Below are 17545 nucleotides of genomic sequence, written 5' to 3' on the forward strand. Positions count from 1 at the left end.
ACTCACCTAAAAGGCGGTGTGGGGCGTCCAGAAACAACTTCACATCAGTTCAGGCTTCGCTGCCAGTGAGCTTGTCACAAATTCCAAGCACTTCTGTTTCTCGGCATTCTTTGGGCTTCAGAATTGTGGCTAAGAGAGCGAGCCCCTAAGTAGAGACACACACGTGGCCACCGTGTGGCTCTGTGGCCGGCGCTGGCCCAGCTTGCAGGGGCCTGGAGGTCAGCCCCAGCAGCAAGGAAGGTCAGTAAAATAAAATAAGCACAGCAAATCCAGCTTTAGAAGCCCTGGAGGAGGGCAGGGCAGGCGGGGCTTCCTAACGCTCCTGCATCTTCGCCTTGCACGGCCCAGGAGGGGTGGGGCGCTAGCCAAGGGCCTGTCAGGTGCTCTGCACCATGCTGAGTGCTTCTGAGCAGGAAGCAGGGAACCTGTGTCTGGGCTCCAGAGAGAGGAAAGGATTTTCCCACCTCCCAGCTAGCAAGAGGGGAGCCTGGGATTCCTTCCTGGAAGAGCATTGGCCGGTGTGAGTGAGGGCTCTGCGAGTCTGTGCTAAAACCCACGTGCAAATGACATAAAGAGCATGGGGTGTGGATTCGAGCCTCAGCCCAGCCCTCGGGGAAGTGGAGACCCCACAGCACCTCCCTGCTGCTGGCTCAGGTGTGAATGGTCTCACCACCCCAGGCTCCTGTCCCCTTAGTACCCAGCCGGCTCCAGACACGACCCACTCCTCAGGTGCCGGCCAACCCTTGAGGCTATCAGTGGCCTGCAGCCATTTGTCCTGGAGAGAGACCACCTGTTCAGTCAACCTTGGGCATCCTAGTGCCTGACCGAGCGGGCGCCACAGAACTCCAGTTCCCTCCCCACGGCCCAGGCCCAGCTGCAGCGGACACAGGGTCCTGGCGTCTGATTACTGACCATCAGGTCCAGGGCCCAGACTGGGGACACGGAGGAAGACAAGGAACTCTGGGAAGAGTCCAAGGCCAGGAGAAGCAGACAGGTGGAGCACGGTGGGGCGATGGCTGCTGTGCGGTCACCGCAGTCGGCTGGACACGGGTGGCACGGACTGCGGCCCACCGCCCCGAGGCTGGGACATGTCCTGCTTGATGCCATTTCTCAGACCACGCTGGTTCCCCTCAGTAACCAGCACCGTCCACCCTCAGGTTACTGGCCGCCTGCGGTGTGTGCTTCCTGCTGTTGCACAACAAAATCCCAGAAAATCCGTGACTTGAAACAATGGCCACTCTTTGCCTCCCTCTCTGTGGGTCAGGAGTCCTGGCTGGTGGAGCAGGGCTGGCGCTGGAGGACAGGATTTGCCTAGGCCTGGGTGGGGCGGAGCCCGAGCGGGAAGAGCGGGGGCGGGGCCGGACCACTGGGCTGGACTGGATTCCACAGAGCTTGATCTGGTGGCACCAGGAAGCAGGAAGCAGGCGGGCAGCGCGGATCCGGACCCAGGAGGTGAGCGCCCAGGGGTGCGGGGTGAGGACACAGCAGTAGGAGGCCTCTGCCCTGCGCTCCTGCTGGCGTCCAGGCGGGCCCTTCCCGCGGGGAGAGGATTGGGAGGCTATGGTGACCTCTATCGTGCGCGCCGAGGGTGGCAGGGCTGTTCTGAGCACCAGCCTGAGTTCTGGTCAGCGCCCTGCTGTCCCCTCATGGTACTGCCGCCTGCAACTGCAGGACCTGGCCACCCTGAGAGTCACCAGCCCTGTACGCCTGCCCAGGTCCCTACCCAGAACCCAGGGCACCTACCAAGGGACTGGAGCACTGGCCTGGAACCTGAAGCACCTGCCTGCACCTGCCCAGAGCGCTTACCAGGAGCCCCAGGGGAGCATCTTCCAGACTGGGAGAAGAAAGCTGTTGGAAAGGAGGGAGAACTGGGCTCGTGGAGAAATCTGTCCAGGGACTGGGCTCCTAGAGACCGTGGCAGGACAGGTGTTTCTGGGGCGTGCGGGACAGGTGTTTCTGGGGCGTGGGATGGGCTTGGGACCGCACCAAGGTCTGGGGTAGACAGTGCGGTTCAGGGTGGCCTGGACTCTACCTTCTTCCCAGCTGCAGTTGGCTGGGTCCCCAGCATGGGGAACACTCCAGTCCAGCCCTATGCACCTCTGACAGGCAGTGTGACCCCCGTGGCCTTCAGCACCCTTGCTGAGAGCGGCCTGGTCAGAGTGGTGACCCCTCATGGTCTGAGCTGCTGGACCACAGCTCCCAAGCACATGAGTGGTGTGGTCACGACTCTCACTCTTGCTCAGGGGCACTGAGGCCTCCTGGGCCTCTGTCTTGCCTCACCTTATTGTCTGAGCCAGAACACAGTGGCCCAGGTCTTCCCAGCCAGTTGCAAGAAGAGTGGGGCACTGGACCTCGGGAAGCCCACGAGGCTCATAGCAGGCACGTTTTAGCCACAGGGAGACACATGGGGTTAACTGCCATCTGACCTGTCCACCCACCTGTGAGGTGGCAGCACAGCACCACCCTGCACATCTGCAGTCTGAGCAAAGCAAAGTGCTTTCTGACTCGCCTTGTCTGCTGCAGAGCCAGCCCTGACAGGTCTCAGTTCTGCGTGTGGAGCAGCACCTGTCCTGGGCAGGGCTGACCTGTCCATGCTATGCATCTGCACATCCTGCTCTGCGGGAGCTGACAGAGCAGTCCTGGTATCTCTGCGTGACCATAGACCAGCAGGGCAAGAAAGTCTCGGCTCATCCAAGCCACCTGTTTCACCCTTAACTTCATGAAGATCACAGAAGGCAGATCCCAGTCTTCTCCCTGGTCTCTGAGGCTTCCATGATTTCCAGCCCCAGGGCCTGATGGTGGAGCCGTCACCCACAAATTGCTCAGCTCTGCGGGCAGTGACAAGTTGGAGGCTTTGAGGTGTAGGCAGGGAGATAAAGCCAGCACCCCTAAGGAAGAGAATTCAGAGCAGTTCTGTGGTATCCTCTGGTGGGGAGACCAGAGCCAGCACGGGCTGGAAAGGCCAGCGAAAACTGCAAGGACCTGGTTGGTTCAGAAGACGTCTTCAGAAACCACAATGAGGGCTGGGCCAGGCAGGCAGAGGATGCCAGGCAGGTGCAGCATCCCGAAGCCCAGGCCTTTGCTGTCCAAACTCTGCCCACTCCCCTTTCCCTTCCCACCTCCAGCCACGCTGCCCTCCCCAGGGCTCTGGTCGCACCTCCTTCGCCTCCATTTTCTGAGTGCTCTTGGGGAACCTGCCACGCCATGGAAGAAGCATGTCCTGTGGTCTCTTCCGCAGTGAGGGTTTCTCTGGCCACCCCTACCTCCATCTTCAAGCAGGGTTGGGGCCCCTCCCTCACCCACCAGTCCCTCACAAACCTCCAGTGAAGCTCAGCACCCTGTGTGTTGCCTGTGGGAACAGAGGGGTCTTTGCCAGCTCACTGAGCAAGCTGTATCCTTTGGGACCCCACAGCCATACACAGGGAAGAGTAAATGCATCCGTGCTTGAGCACAGGGTGTGGGTTAGGTGCTGTTGACACCCAAGGCTGAGGAATTCAGTAGAGGCCATACTGGAGCTCATGGCAGGGGCCGTGCTCAGGCCCTCACAGGAAGTCCAGCCTTCCTGACCCGGCTGCAGCCCCCTCTTGTTCCCCTTGCATGCATACCTGAGCCTTCGGAGCCAGGGCCCTGGCCTGGACCCGCTTCGCTTTGCACCCTGCACACACGGTAGCACCTTCCCTCCAAAGTTCCGGTTAGGACACAAGTCTGGGTCCGCTGCTCGCTGCACTCCACCGTGCCCAGGAGCTGAGGAGGAGATGTTCCAGAAGTAGGTGGCCAGAGCTTCGACCCTGGGAGAGAGAGCAAAGAGATTCCAAGCACAAAAGAGCAGGTGGGAACTCCAAGAGGGAGCACCGAGGGACAGCTGGACTTGAGGACTGAAGAATCTGCCTGGGAGAGGGGAGAGACGGCACGGAAAGAGGGGAGTGGCTGCGTCCAAGGTCTTCCGCTTGTTTCCTTTACAACAGAGCCAGACACACTTGAGGTGGGAGGACAGGGGCCTGTTCCGCCTCTAGGGGCCTAGCCTTTTGGTTCACCTGGACCACACTTCAGGAAGAGGAATTTTCTCAGACCCCAGGAAATATGTAGTGTAGTTAATGTGTGTAAGTAACAGAACTTCCTTTAATCATTTTATTATAACCAAAAAAAGGAGGGCAAGTGCTCATGGGCCCCAGGTCACACTGGCCTGTGGCCTCCACCCTGCCTCTCCGTCCCTGCAGGCGCCCACAGAATGAACTTCCAGGGCAGCCTCCAGAGTCACAGGGCTGCTAAACCCAGCTCGGTGTTGCAAGTGAGCTGCTCTGTTCTCTCCTGCGCGGCCAGACCTCTCCCTCACTGCACACGGATTAGCAACACTGACGATAATGGCAAACGCGCAGGTGCACACACTCGAGCCACCACGTTCCGAGCCCCTTTGAGGGGCTGAGGTGGGCCAGGATCCAGATCCGATACATCTGGCTTCAGGTCCATGTGCTGAATTTAAGATGAGAAGGTCCGGCCCAGGGATTTAGCTCAGTGGTGCCACCTGCCTGGCTAAGCTCAGGGTTGGAAATTCGATCCCCGGTACCCCCCCCCAAATTTTTAAAATTAAAAACAAATTAAGATGAGAAGGTTGGGCATTGCTGTACTTAGATGCCTGTCAGTGTCCCCAGTTCACAGCCTGTCACTGCTGACCACACAGCCTGCCCACATCACCCAACTAGGTATCGGTATGCCCAGTTTCAGGGTGTGCTGGGCCAGTTTCAATCATCAATGAATACCAACCAACAACTCATCTGTCGTGCGCAACATAGAGCAAGGGACTCGGAAGTGTGAGCTGTGCGTCTCACCCCACTCACTCTTCACAGAACTGCCATTTAGACAGAAAATGGCAGGATTCGAATTCAGATCATCAGAAAGGCAAAACCTGAAGCCACCTCTAGCACCAAGTGTCTGAGATCTGAGACTCCTCCTCGTCTTGTCCAGAGAGATAACTGGGTCACGGTCCTCACAAGGCCAACTGTCTCTTTCCCCGTGTGGGTCTCTAACATGGATGGCTCGGTGCCCGTGGAATCAGCTTAAGCCCAAGGCCTCGGGAGTCACTGCAGGCCCAGCCCTGGGCAGGGCAAGGTGGAAACAGGTTTCTATCTGCGAGTTCCTCAGTACAGGCACGGTCCCCTCCGAGACTGAATTCCCAGGGAAGACAGAGCTGCTGTTTTGGGCCAGGACATGCTGTCTGTGGATCTGTCTTCATCGGATGTTAATGACACTCTTTCCACCATGTATTTTCAAGTTTCTCGAGCCAGGCTGGAGACTCGCGTGGTGCTCAGGAAGGGCTGTCACAATGCTCAGCTGACCCCCTGGGTAATTTTAGAGTGCTGGTGGTGTTGAGATGCGTCCAGTTCAGAACCTAGGGCAGGAAAATTCAACCAGACCAGGATGCCCGGAGCATGGACTGACTGGAACCAGGCCATGTTTCATGCGGTCCCACACATCTTGGAAGTGACTGCTCCCCAAAGTTGGAGTCGTGTCACTCGCTGACTCCTGCATGGCCCAGAATAGGGTGTAGTTACCCTGCGGCCGCCCAGGCCAACTTCACAGGCAGTGAACCTCCTGGGCCAGGAGCCAGGGCACGGTGGGGCCTGGGGTCCCCGCTCCCAGCCCCCCAGCCCCGCTGAGCAGTCACTGTCGTCCTGTGTACCCCTTGGCCTCCCTCTGCCTGCACCGCAGTGGCTTACCTTACTACGAGGCATCTGCTTCAGCTGCACAGCCACCTGGCTTCTGAGAAACACAGGCCACACCCCCGGGACGATTCCCGGCACCTCCCCTCTCTCTCCCTACTCCTGTCCTCTGCCTGGAACTGATGGAAGTTCGGGTGGGCTCTCTGCTCCTGTTCTTCCCTCCACCCCTTGGGCCTCCAGGTCTCCCACGCCCGGCTCCTGGCCCTGCAGAGCCCAGCTCCCTGGTGATTTTCTTGCGGGCTGAGTGGCAGTCGGGCACTGCCGGAGCCTGCCAGTCAGTGTCCTAACTGAGCACCCCAGGAGCAGGACCATGTCACTCCCAGGCCAGCTGCCCGTCCGCAGGAGTTTGACGTGCTGTGGTGCCTATGTGGGAAGCCACTTCCTCCCTTGCTGTTCTACTTCAGCCGGAAAGGAACTCATTTGCCTGGATGTGAACTGCACAGCAGCCGCCTATCTTTGGGCAGCAAGAGAACTGAGGGATTCCCTGGCCCGGGCTGAGGCCCTCAGCAGCCTGTGCCCAGTGTCACTGGGGAAGCAGAAACTACTGCTGTTGCTGTTTTATAGCCAATCAGGGGTGAAGGGAGACCTGAAGCACCTCACACTGTCCACATCTCACAGCTGGGGCACTGGGCTTTGAGCCCTGCCTGGAGTCCCAGCCCCACAAGTTCTATTCCCCCCTCACCTGTGCTGGGCCTCACTCCCCACACCCCTGCTGGCAGAGCCTTCCCTGGCTCCCAGGAGTGCTGCCTGGGGGCTCCCCTTCCCTGACCCCTAAGCCTCTTCCAGGTGCTGTGTGGTGCCTCTCTCTCTCCAGCAGTGACGTGACCTCAGGAGAATGGCTTTGAGAGGAGCTGTGTTCGTCCCTCACACCTCTCTTCTCCACCTTTGGCTACTCCAGACCCAGGAATCGGGCCTATGGTCCCCTGGACTTGCCTCAGCAGTGTGGGGCTCTGGGGATGGTCTGAGCTGTGTTCCACAGACCCACAGGACCTCAGAGCCAGGGAACCCTCTGCTACCTGGGGCTGGAAATATGGAATTGTCCTGGTTCTTGTTTTGAGTTCTCACATACCAAATGGCCACAGAGATATTGTGACAGAGACGTCTGGGTGCAGGGGTGGGGGGAAGTTCCTCTGCCCCTCCCTGGAGCTACGAGGAAGCAGGATGCCTGTCTACTGGAAGGACTTGGATGCCACCTTGTCAACCAGATCCCTCCAACGCCTTTACCCCATGCCCTATGTGCCCTGATTTACAAAATGTTCCTAACCTTTTAAGTTCCATTGCATAAAGAGGTCACTTTGGTGGTCCAGGCAGGAGACAGGGAAGAGAGAAATTTGAGCAGGCCACTCAGGATACTTGCCAATGTGGCACACCCTAGGTGTGGCAACTGGCCAGAAGGGACCAAGCAGGAAGACCTGGCCTGAGGAACAGGGCTCTAACTCACAAGCAAGGCTGCAGGGGTCTGTGATGCAAAGCAGGGTGCTGGGTCGGCAGCTCTGAGGGAAGGAGGGTGCTCTGCACACCTCTGTGCCTGGGGGACTCACTCCCCTCCTGGCAGGGCTTCCAGGAAGCTGGCAAGGCCTTGGCAGTCCCTCATGCTGCCCCTACCCAGGGCCGTGGAGTAAGGAATGTACCTACCCGCCAGCGGCATGTGACGGGCAAGCTCTGCACTGCGGATCCTGTGTAGATAGAGGCGCGTGCTGGCCGACAGGCAGCACCAGAGTCCGCCACTGTGACCGCTTGGGACCCCTGCTGGGCTCTGAGTGGCACTCACAGGGCAGAAGTTGGTCGGCCTCCTGCTGCACCCATTCTAGGTGCCCCAGAGGGTGCTCCTGGCGCTGATGCCTGGGACTCCACCCCTCTGTGGTGATCGCCTTCCCATATGGGCATCCTGGGCCCATCCCGTGCCAGCCCTCCTGTCCTCTGAAGCAGGATCAGGACAGCTTCCCAAGGAGTTCAGGCCAGCAGGTGGGGTGCCCATGTGCAGTAGCCCAGGCAGTGAGAAGAGAGGGCCTGTGGAAATTGTGCAGGGCATCCCTGAGTGCAGGCAGAAGACCAGGCTAAGCCGAGGCTGAGGGGGCTGGGGAGACACAATGCACCGGGAGGGCCTGTGGTACAAGCGAGGCGGGAACGTTACCCTTCAGAGGAGGAGCCCTGCCAGTGCACACGACCAGCCATGGGGCGAGGGGACACTGCTGGGACCAGGGACCAGGATTGAGAGTGAAGGGCAGGGACTCTACATAGGCAGAGGAGGCCCACGAGGCTGACCAGGGTCACCAGTGCCGCCCCACCAAGGTGTAGCAGAGGGCGAACGCTCCGGACAGAGCCAGGAAGTTGCTCACCTCTCAAGCCTCCATCCCTCGCCTGTGACAGGCCCATAGAGGACCTGCAGAGGATGGAGGGGAGGCGGAGAGCTGGGTGAGCTGGGCTCCTGCTCTGCGGCAGCCCATGGAGTCATGGTCAGCATGCAGCAAGCCTCCTGCGCCCAGGGTCCCCAGGTCCCCAGGTCCCCCGTCATGAGCCATCTCTCTGTAGAGTGCGGTGATGTCTGCATCCTGATGCGGCCTCCCGCACAGTCCGCACCATCTCAGGCTGCTCACGGCTTCCAGCACAAAGAAAGCCATGGGAGGCATCACAGCACTTGGCTGCTTAGGGGTCAGTGAGGAGGAGGATGTCTGGGTGCTCAGCTCAGAAGCACTTCATTCCCAGGTGTATTCCACCTGGGGCTGTCCGTGTCAAGGTGTGAGCCTGGGCATGCAGGGGCCGACTGCGCTCTGGGCCGACCCCAGCCGAGCGGCTCTCAAAGCACAGCTGCTGACCGGGGCTGGGGACCCGGGGCTGCCAGGGTCACACTGCAGAGTTCATCCTGACGGGGGTCATGTGAGCACAGGGCCGGCCTGGCTGAGGGAAGTCAAAGGCAGGGGCTGGGGGTGCAGGCTGCTTCCGGCAGCTCTGCTGTCCCTGGTCAGGACCAGAACCCGCTCCACAGTGGCAGAGGGATCCCACTCAGACGGAAGGGGCCAGCCCTGCGCTGAGCCGACTTTCACAATCAAAGCCCAGCCGTGCCAACCGAAGCCAACACTCAGAGGCCTCCAGCTCTCCTTCCCCAGCCCTTCCTGTTCCTCCCTCATTGTGAGAGCCTCGGTTTCTGAGTTCGTGGGGATCCTTAGGCTCCCCATGCCCCCTCCTCCCTGGTGAGTTCTCCTCCCTGTACGAAGCCTCACATAGGGTGGGTGTGAGGCTTAGAGTTTGTGTGTGTGCTTGGTATGCATGAGTTCGATGCCCAGCTCTAAAAAGAAGGAAAAGAAAACCAGCAAGTTCATGTAAGTGGATTCCTGCACTGTTTGTTGTTTGTGGTGGATTACCCTTAACAGAGTGTCCTTGTGGTTGAATTTTATCCTTCAGGCTGAGTCGTAACCCATTACACACACACCGAATTTGCTTGTTTACTCATCCTGGGTTGGCCCCACCTTTACCACTGTGAATGTGGCCCTGCTTCTCTGTTTGGTTTCTGCTTTCAGTTCTTTTGGGGTATGCGAAGGTGAGAGGATTGTCATGGGATTCTGTGCTTCAATTTGGAGTCAGGTGGTGAGCGCTCCGTGGTTCTAAGGTACAGCCAGAGAGTCGGGAGATCAGGCTTTAGCAGTGACAGAACCGCTTGGGAAGAAGCCACACCCCAGGCCAGCTAAGCAGCTTTTCTGGAGGGGACCCCACCCCGCTGGAGCAGTTCAGGAACCTCTGTGTGTACGTGCTTCTAGGTCCCAGTCTGCGTGGCGTTCACACCCTGCTGGGACTGCAGACTCTGAGGGTGCTGGGGCGGTGGCTTCCTCCTTCCGGGCCCTGGGTGACTCTAATGTGCAGCCCACTCAGACCTGCTGACCCTGTTCAGTCCCAGCAAGGGACTGAACCCCAGCTGGGTGCAGCTCAGGGGTTTGAGTTGGATTCTCCAGGCTGGTGGTATTGAGCACAGTGAGGCCACGTTGGTCCTGAGGTGGGAAGAAAGAATACAGATAGAAAGGAGACGAGGAAATTGTAATCTCAAAATTGTAATGTTTGAGAAAACTGCAGCTTGGAGATGCCGTTTAATCCATAAACTAGACCTGTGTTTTTCTTCTGGCCCTATGAATTCACAGTTGCACAGGCTGCCACCCTCAGGAAGCAGCACGGTTTTCTGGGTGTGTCACCTCCGAGCTTCACACACGGCATCTGACCTGCACGCACACGTGTACTCTGATTGTGACCGAGGCGGGGTTTTCTTTAGCCCACAAACAAGTAACCTAATCGACACAGGTAACTTATGCATAACTCAAAGGGTAAAGATCCAGCTCACCCATCTTGAGGATACCCCAAGACCACACAGATACTCCCCAGATCCTAGTCCTGCCGTAATATTTGTTTTGAAATCTGAATTTGTTTCCCACACCATTGATATTAGGGAACACTGACGTATTCGGGAGGATTACTGACACAGCACACTCCAGGGTCCGTGCCTCACCCTGTCTCGGGGCTTTTGGGGGCTTTCCTTGGGCTTCTCGGTCCTTCTTGGGATCTTGGTGGAAGCCCCGGGACCCTGCAGCCTGCATGCCCAGCGTACCAGGGAGATGTGCTGCAGCAGCCTCCAAACCAGGGCCCAGGGAGACCGAGGTGCTTCCCAGGGATCTGTCTCAGAAGACTCTTGGAGCAGACTTTCTGGGCTCAGAGCTGTGGTATGGCCCTGTCCTTCCATCTTCACAAAGTCGAGAGCCACATCTGCAGCAGTATTTGTATATTTCTCAATCATGGACCGTGGCTGACACTCTGCTGTTATTCTCATTTGGTTCCTGCCTTTTTCATGTGCTGCTGATCTCGGGATTTGGGTGTTTTTTGTTTTTGTTTGGTGGCTAGGATGGGACCCCGGGCCCCTCACATGCTAAGCACCTGCTTTGTCACTGAGCATGGCCCCAGGCCCACTGACTAAGCACTTTGTATGGTTTATCGGTTTTGTTTTGTGGTTCCAGGGATCTATAAATGGTGGGTTTTTTACCAGGTTCTGTGGGCACTCTTGGAAGCCAGCGCTGAGTCATCCAAAGACAGAACTGAAACTGAAAACTTTAACTCCCTTCTTCTGAGCTGGTGTCTCATAGCTGTCTCTGTGGGGCTTTTCCTGTGTGGTTGCATAAGACGAGGATACATCCTGAGGTTTGGATAAAACAGGGGCTGCAAAACTGTCAGCAACTTGGAAATGAAATTAGTTCTTTCCAGCAAATAGTGGTTCAGCATCAGAACACATTCACCTTTCAGCCACTTAAAATCCTCATTTATGAAGTCCAAGTTTCTGTTCTCTTTTCCTGTGGAACAGCAGTCAGCAAACTGTGGTCTGTGTTTAGACTGCAAAGCCTAAAATATTCACCATCTGCTCCTTCACAGTGGACATTTCCCAGCCAGTGCTCTGGGACATGAAGTGCCAGGTTATTCTGTATAAATTAAAGATTCTCACTGAGCCAGGGGCTTCAGGAGGCCTGGGACTCAGACCCTGGCTGAGCATTTGGTTTGAGATGCAGATGTGCCGCTTTGGAAGACAAGGACTCCACGCCCTCAGAGGGAGATCCCTCTGTGACCTGGACACAGAAGAGCCCCGACTCAACTGTTTCCCGTTTCCTGCTCAGCTGAGCCTGGGTCACAGCAGCACCCTCAGGTGCAGGAGGCCGGTCTTGTTCCGAGCCTCGGAGGCAGGGCTGGGATCCACTTCACACTGCAGGGGAGCCACACAAGCAGATGGCCATGGTCCCCCGAGAGCACCTGCTTTCCTCTTTGGCTCACAGGGCACGACTCCCCTGTCCTGGTCTCAGATGTACAATCTCACTGGGGTACACTGAATGGGGACCCCACTTCCTCCCACAAGCCTGCAACCGTAGCTTCCAGGGGGCAGCCTGGGACAGCACCACGGAACTCAGCCCGAGGGGCTGCTGCAGCGGTGGCCTGGCGTCCGTCCCTCCACGCATCCGTCTGTCCACCCCCTGGAGCCAGCCTCGTTTAGCCCTGCTTCATCAGTCATGATTTATGTTTGATCTTAGGATTGAGGCAGTATGGTCACCACGAAGAGAAAAATCACAGGCTGCACGGGTGGAGAGAATAAGCACCGTCCAAGGAAATCCCGGCCTTCATCTCAGGTGCCTGTGAGAACCCGGAGGAAGGAACTGGAACATCCGGTCCCTGGGCTGCAAGTGTCAGGAGCAGGCCCCTCCTGGAGCGGATGTTTGAAACAGCCCCTCATGAGTTGCTGTGAAATCCACAGGCAGAGCGGCATCTGCCTCACACACAATCTTGAATCAGAAAAATGTGACTACGCTATAAAGAGGAAAGAATTCGTGGTGAGTTGAGGTGCTCTTCCTTGTGAATGCCTGGTACAGTGACCCTGGAAGACAAAACGAGGTGGGTGGACATTCACGTGGCCTTGTTACAAAAGAGTTTGGATTTAAGTGAAATAAGGTAATATTCAACCGATGCTTTTTGAATTACACTTGACATTCTGAAAGGAAGGCCACAGGAATCTGCTCAGATGTAAGCAGTCACCGGCAGGTCCATCATCCTGTTCCTGATTCCCGGCGGGCCTGGCCGTGGAGACATGGTCTTCTGACACACAGTCGCGCTGTGCAGAGCTCCAAGCTGGACGAGGCCCTGTCTTCCCCAGACTAAGGGCAGCGGCTTCCCTGGAGATTCCTGAACGCCTAGGAGCATGTGCAGGTTTGGACTAGGTGTCCGCCCTTCCGGCACGCTGGCGGACGTCCTACCTACCGCCAGGTGGCGCTGGCTGGTCCTGCGAGGCACGGGGCTGCAGTGCTGCCAGGCTCCCGGCCCCCAGGGGTACGCCCAGCCCTCCCTGTGAGGACCAAAAGGGCCTGGATGGCTGCAGACCCACAGAGAGTGCTCCAGGCCGCTGCCCCCGTCCAGAGCCCCCGAGCTAATGTCTGTTGAAAGGCTTGCTATTCCTGTGTCTAATGGGAGCAGACAATAAGTACATAGGCAAATGGACAAGGCCACCAAGGCGGTTGGGAGTAGAGTGGGTAAGTGGATGAGACCCAGGGACCAGCCTGGAGGAGCTGTGGCTGAGACACGAAGGCAGGGGCCTTGTGAACCCTCACCCTGTTCCTCGGGGTGGACGAGATAATGGGTGACAGACCCAAGGGCGGAGTCCCTGCGACTCCCCTCTGGGACCCAGCATAGCACTTGGGACACCTGTGCTGAGCACCTTGCTCTGCTGCTGCTCATGCTAGCAACCTCTCCCCCACACAGAGGGCGACGCCCTGCAACTCAGCATGTGGCCTGGGCCATCGGTGTCCCACACTTGCACACACACACACACACAGATGTCAGTGGGTGCAGTCCCCTGGCACGCCCCATGACATTGTGTGCACGAGACAGCTCCAAGGTCTGTGTGACGAGGGGCTTGGCTAGGGTCCCGGACGTGGGCTGCAGGCTGGGCAGGGGAGGGGAAGCAGTGGAGCGTTTCTACCCCTCTGGTGACCTGGGGACTGAGACGAAGCAAGCTCTGCCCCTCCTGCAGTACTGTGCACTTTCCCTCCTCAGATCTTGAAGAAGTAAACAAACACGGTTACTGTTAACAACAGGTAAGTGTGTTGGTGTGGTTTGGTTTGGTTTTGTGGCGCTGGGGATGAACATAGGCCTGTGTCTGCTAGGCCACTGCTCTCTGCTGAACCACATCCTGGCCCGGCGCTCTGTCTTGTAGATCCTAGGGTAGTGACCTATATGTGGGAAGTGCAGTGTGAAAGGTGTGACAGAACGATGAGAGCAGCCTCATCCACACGAGCAACCTCTGCCAACAGACAGCCTGTCCCTGGGTCAGAGGAGCAAAGGGGCTCAGGGGGCAGCACATCATGGGGCACCCAAGTTCTGGATCCCTGTGCGGGGCCTCGAGCTGAGCCACTCCTCTCCTTCTCCACAGGGCCATGGCAGGTCCCCTTGGCCTTCTCGTGGGCGTGGCGCTCATGGCTGGCCCTGTGCTCGGGATCCTGCCCTGCTCCTCCGATGGACAGATGGCCTTATTTCGTTCCTGCAACCTCACCCAGATCCCCCAGGTCCTCAACACTACCAGGAGGCTCCTGCTGAGCTCCAACTATATCGGGATGGTAACAAGAACGTCATTCCCCCTCCTGGAGCAGCTCCAGCTACTGGAGCTTGGGGGCCAACTGACACCCCTGACCATCGGCCCAGAGGCCTTCCGGAACCTACCCAGCCTCAGGGTCTTGGACCTGGGTGACACCAAGATGCACATCCTGCATCTGGATGCTTTCCAGGGCCTGCCCCAGCTGTTTGAACTTAGACTGTTTTCCTGTGGTCTCTCAGATGCTATATTGAGAGATGGTTATTTCAGAAATTTAACTTCCTTAAACCGCCTGGACCTGTCTATAAATCAGATTAATAGCCTTTACCTTCATCCTTCATTTCAAGGACTGAATTCTTTAAAGTCCATGGATTTTGCTCTCAACCCAATCCCCACCGTGTGTGAGGGCGAGCTCAGCCCACTCCAAGGGAAGACACTGTCTCTTCTCAGCCTCAGACTGACGCAGGTGTACATGAGGGGCGTGGACTGGGAGAAGTGTGGGAACCCCCTGCGCAGCCTGCAGCTGGAGACCCTCGATGCTTCTGTGAATGGCTGGACCGTGGCCATCACGGGAAACTTCAGCATCGCCATTGCAGGGAGCAGGGTTTCCTCTTTGATCCTCCAGCGCCACATCATGGGTTCTGGCTTTGGCTTCCACAACATCAAAGATCCCGACTGGAGCACGTTTGCAGGCCTGGCCAGAAGCTCGGTGAGAAGCCTGGATCTCTCTAACGGGTTCATCTTCTCCCTGAACCCCCGGCTCTTTGAGACGCTCAAGGACTTGAAGGTCCTGAACCTTGCCCACAACAAGATAAATAAGATCTTAGATGGAGCCTTTGAAGGGCTCGGCAGCCTCCAGGTCCTCAATATGTCATTTAACCTCCTGGGGGAGCTGTATGATTCCAACTTCCAAGGGCTGCCTCATGTAGCATACATCGACCTTCAGAAGAACCACATTGGGATCATTGAGGCCCAGACCTTCAGACTCCTGGGAAATCTAGAGACCTTGGATCTCCGGGACAATGCTCTTAAAACCATCTCTTTTATTCCGGACATACTTACTGTCTTTCTAGGTGGCAACAAACTGGTGACTCTGCCAGACATCAGCCTCAGGGTCAGCTTCATGGAGTTAGCAGCAAACAGGCTGGAAAGTCTGGCCGATCTCTACTTCCTCCTCCAGGTCCCTGATCTCCACACTCTCATTGTAAATCAAAATCGCCTTTCCTTGTGTACGCCAGGCCTTAGCCCCGCAGTGAGCCACAGCTTAGAAAAGCTCCTTCTTGGAGAAAATATGCTGCAACTGGCCTGGGAAACCGGGTTCTGCTGGGATGTTTTTAAGGGACTTTCCCATCTCCAGGTTCTGTTTCTGAACAATAACTACCTGAATTTCCTCCCCCCCGGGGTGTTTAGTGAGCTGACTTCACTAAGAGGACTCAGCCTCAGCTCCAACAGGCTGGCGTCTCTCCCTCCCGGCAGTTTGCCTGCTAACTTGGAGATCTTGGATCTATCCAGAAACCAGCTCCTCTCTCCAGATCCCGGCTTGTTTGCGTCACTCCATTTCTTGGACATAACCCACAACAAGTTCATCTGCGAGTGTGAGCTGAGCACATTTATCAGGTGGCTCAATCACACTAACATCACTCTCGAGGGGTCTCCTGAGGACGTGTCCTGTGCGTATCCCGCTGGGCTCTTGGACGTGCCCCTCCACTCTCTCTCCACGGAGGGCTGTGATGAGGAGGAAGCCTTAAAGTCTCTGCAGCTTTCCCTTTTCGTCGTGTCCACTGTCACTGTGACTCTGTTCCTCATGACCATCCTCGTGCTCACAAAGCTCCGGGGCCTTTGTTTCCTGTGCTACAAGACAGCGCAGAGCCTGATACTGGGTGACCGACCCCCGAGAAGAGAGCCCGACACATACAAATACGATGCCTATTTCTGCTTCAGTAGCAAAGACTTCAAATGGGTTCAGAATGCTCTGCTTAAACACCTGGACGCTCAGTACAGTGACCGAAACAGACTTCACCTGTGCTTCGAAGAGCGAGACTTCGTCCCAGGGGAGGACCACATCGCCAACCTCCAGGCCGCCATCTGGAGCAGCAGGAAGGTCGTCTGCCTGGTGAGCAGGCACTTCCTCTTCGACGGCTGGTGCCTGGAAGCCTTCACCTACGCCCAGGGCAGGTGCGTGTCTGACCTCCAGAGCGCGCTCATTGTGGTGGTGGTGGGGTCACTGTCCCAGTATGAGCTGATGAGACATCAGGCCATCCGAGGGTTTGTGCAGAAGCAGCAGTACTTGAGGTGGCCGCAGGATCTCCAGGATGTGGACTGGTTTCTCAGTAAGCTCTCTCAGCACATACTAAAGAGAGAGAAGGGAAAGAGGGAAGACAGCGGCATACAGCTGCAGACCATAGCCTCCATCCGCTAGCAGAGCAGCGTGCAGCATGTCCCAAGCCACAAAAGTCTCTGCTTCGTATTTGTGCCAACTTGGCGCTTGGGGATCCTTTCCGGGGCTCTCCTTCCTGTACAAAGACAACAGCCATCTCTCGGTTTTCCTGTCGACACGATGTTTTGTCTCACTGCCCTCCGAATGGAAAAGAACAGATCTGGAAAACTGCGGGTGCGCTGGCAGCTCACGCTCACCACGGATTCCTCAGACCCGGTGACACCAGTGTCCTGCTGTATCAACATGCAGTGTCCCTGGTGTGGTGGGCACCTTGGGAAAAATTACCGATGGCTCCACACTCTCTCTGGGCTCTGTTCAGGAACTGGCTGGGCAGTGATTCCAAGTTCTCAGTGCTCTGCAAACCAACATTAAACAGGAAATCAAGGGAAGAAGGGGCGTGTTTCTTCCCCTGTATAGGAAGATGCCCTGTGATACTGGTCACACTCGTCTGGGGGTAGGAGGTGGCCCTGGAGACGCAGGGGTGAGAGTGACCCGTCCTGTGGCCACACCACACTTCCTTTTGCTGTGGGATCTCTCAGTTCAGACTCAGAACCTTCCTGGATTCAGCACCAACCCACTTTCTCCTTCCCGCCTACCACACCTTGTTTACGATCAACTACGAGCACTGCTGTGAAAAGAAATGCACAGGTTCTATGCACAGGTTCGGACCCGGCCCAGTGCGTCAGGGCAGCTGGGTGCTCTCCGCCCCATGTTGCTCTCATGGCCGCAAGACCCACCCACACCCAGGGCCCCCTGTGTACAGTCGCCAGGATCCAGGTCTACATTTTTCAATCCTAAAAGGAACCTATGTGTATTTTGCGTTGTAATCCTTTTTTATGTTTATTAATACAGACCTTTTATTGCAAACACATTAAGAAAATTTAAACCAAAGGTGTGTCATGATTGTCCCTCGCTCACATCCACTGCGGCCCTGGCACCCACCCCCCAGGATGCCTTTACTGCCCCTACTGTGACACACACATGCACACACAAAGGCCTGACTCTCAGGACACCTTTTCCATGAGACAGCTTTTCCCGCACCCAGGGATGGAGCTGCTCCTTTGCGAACCTTCTTTCTGGAATGTTCTTTCGCAGCTTCCCATGCATTCTATGTGTTCCTCAAACTCCAGCCCCCAGAGCCGAAGCATCCATCCCACTCCGAGTCCTCTCACTTTCTGTGAGGACTCTGATGCTTTTTCTGTTCTCTTTACACCTGTAGTGTTCCTGCCTCCTTTGCAAGCCGGGAGGCCCTGTGGCCGGTCAGGACCATGAGGGGAGACCTGTCCTCTGTGC

The 17545-nt window shown here is 56.9% G+C and overlaps 1 protein-coding gene across 12 annotated transcripts; it reads left to right on the forward strand.

Moving 5' to 3' along the window:
- Nucleotides 1-615: 615 nt before the first annotated feature.
- On the forward strand, nt 616-16889 carry Tlr5 (toll like receptor 5). 12 transcript variants are annotated; one of them, XM_010642472.3, is made up of 3 exons: nt 616-1452; nt 13281-13321; nt 13657-16889. In XM_010642472.3, exon 3 carries the CDS (start codon nt 13661-13663, stop codon nt 16232-16234), a length of 2574 nt encoding a protein of 857 aa, XP_010640774.1. In that variant the 5' UTR covers nt 616-1452; nt 13281-13321; nt 13657-13660; the 3' UTR covers nt 16235-16889. The 12 variants fall into 12 exon arrangements, with proteins under 12 accessions (XP_010640774.1, XP_033617904.1, XP_033617907.1 ...); XM_010642468.3 differs by lacking the exon at nt 616-1452 and adding an exon at nt 9537-12757; XM_010642470.3 differs by lacking the exon at nt 616-1452 and adding an exon at nt 9537-12437.
- The last annotated feature ends 656 nt before the right edge of the window (nt 16890-17545 follow it).

This window comes from Fukomys damarensis, unplaced genomic scaffold, assembly GCF_012274545.1.
Source record: "Fukomys damarensis isolate Sample0158 unplaced genomic scaffold, DMR_v1.0_HiC HiC_scaffold_11, whole genome shotgun sequence".
Lineage (NCBI taxonomy): Eukaryota > Metazoa > Chordata > Mammalia > Rodentia > Bathyergidae > Fukomys > Fukomys damarensis.

What these genes read in the sequence shown, in the direction of transcription:
- Tlr5 (XM_033762013.1), top strand. Translation starts at nt 13,661, where the DNA reads ATGGCAGGTCCCCTTGGCCTTCTCGTGGGCGTGGCGCTCATGGCTGGC.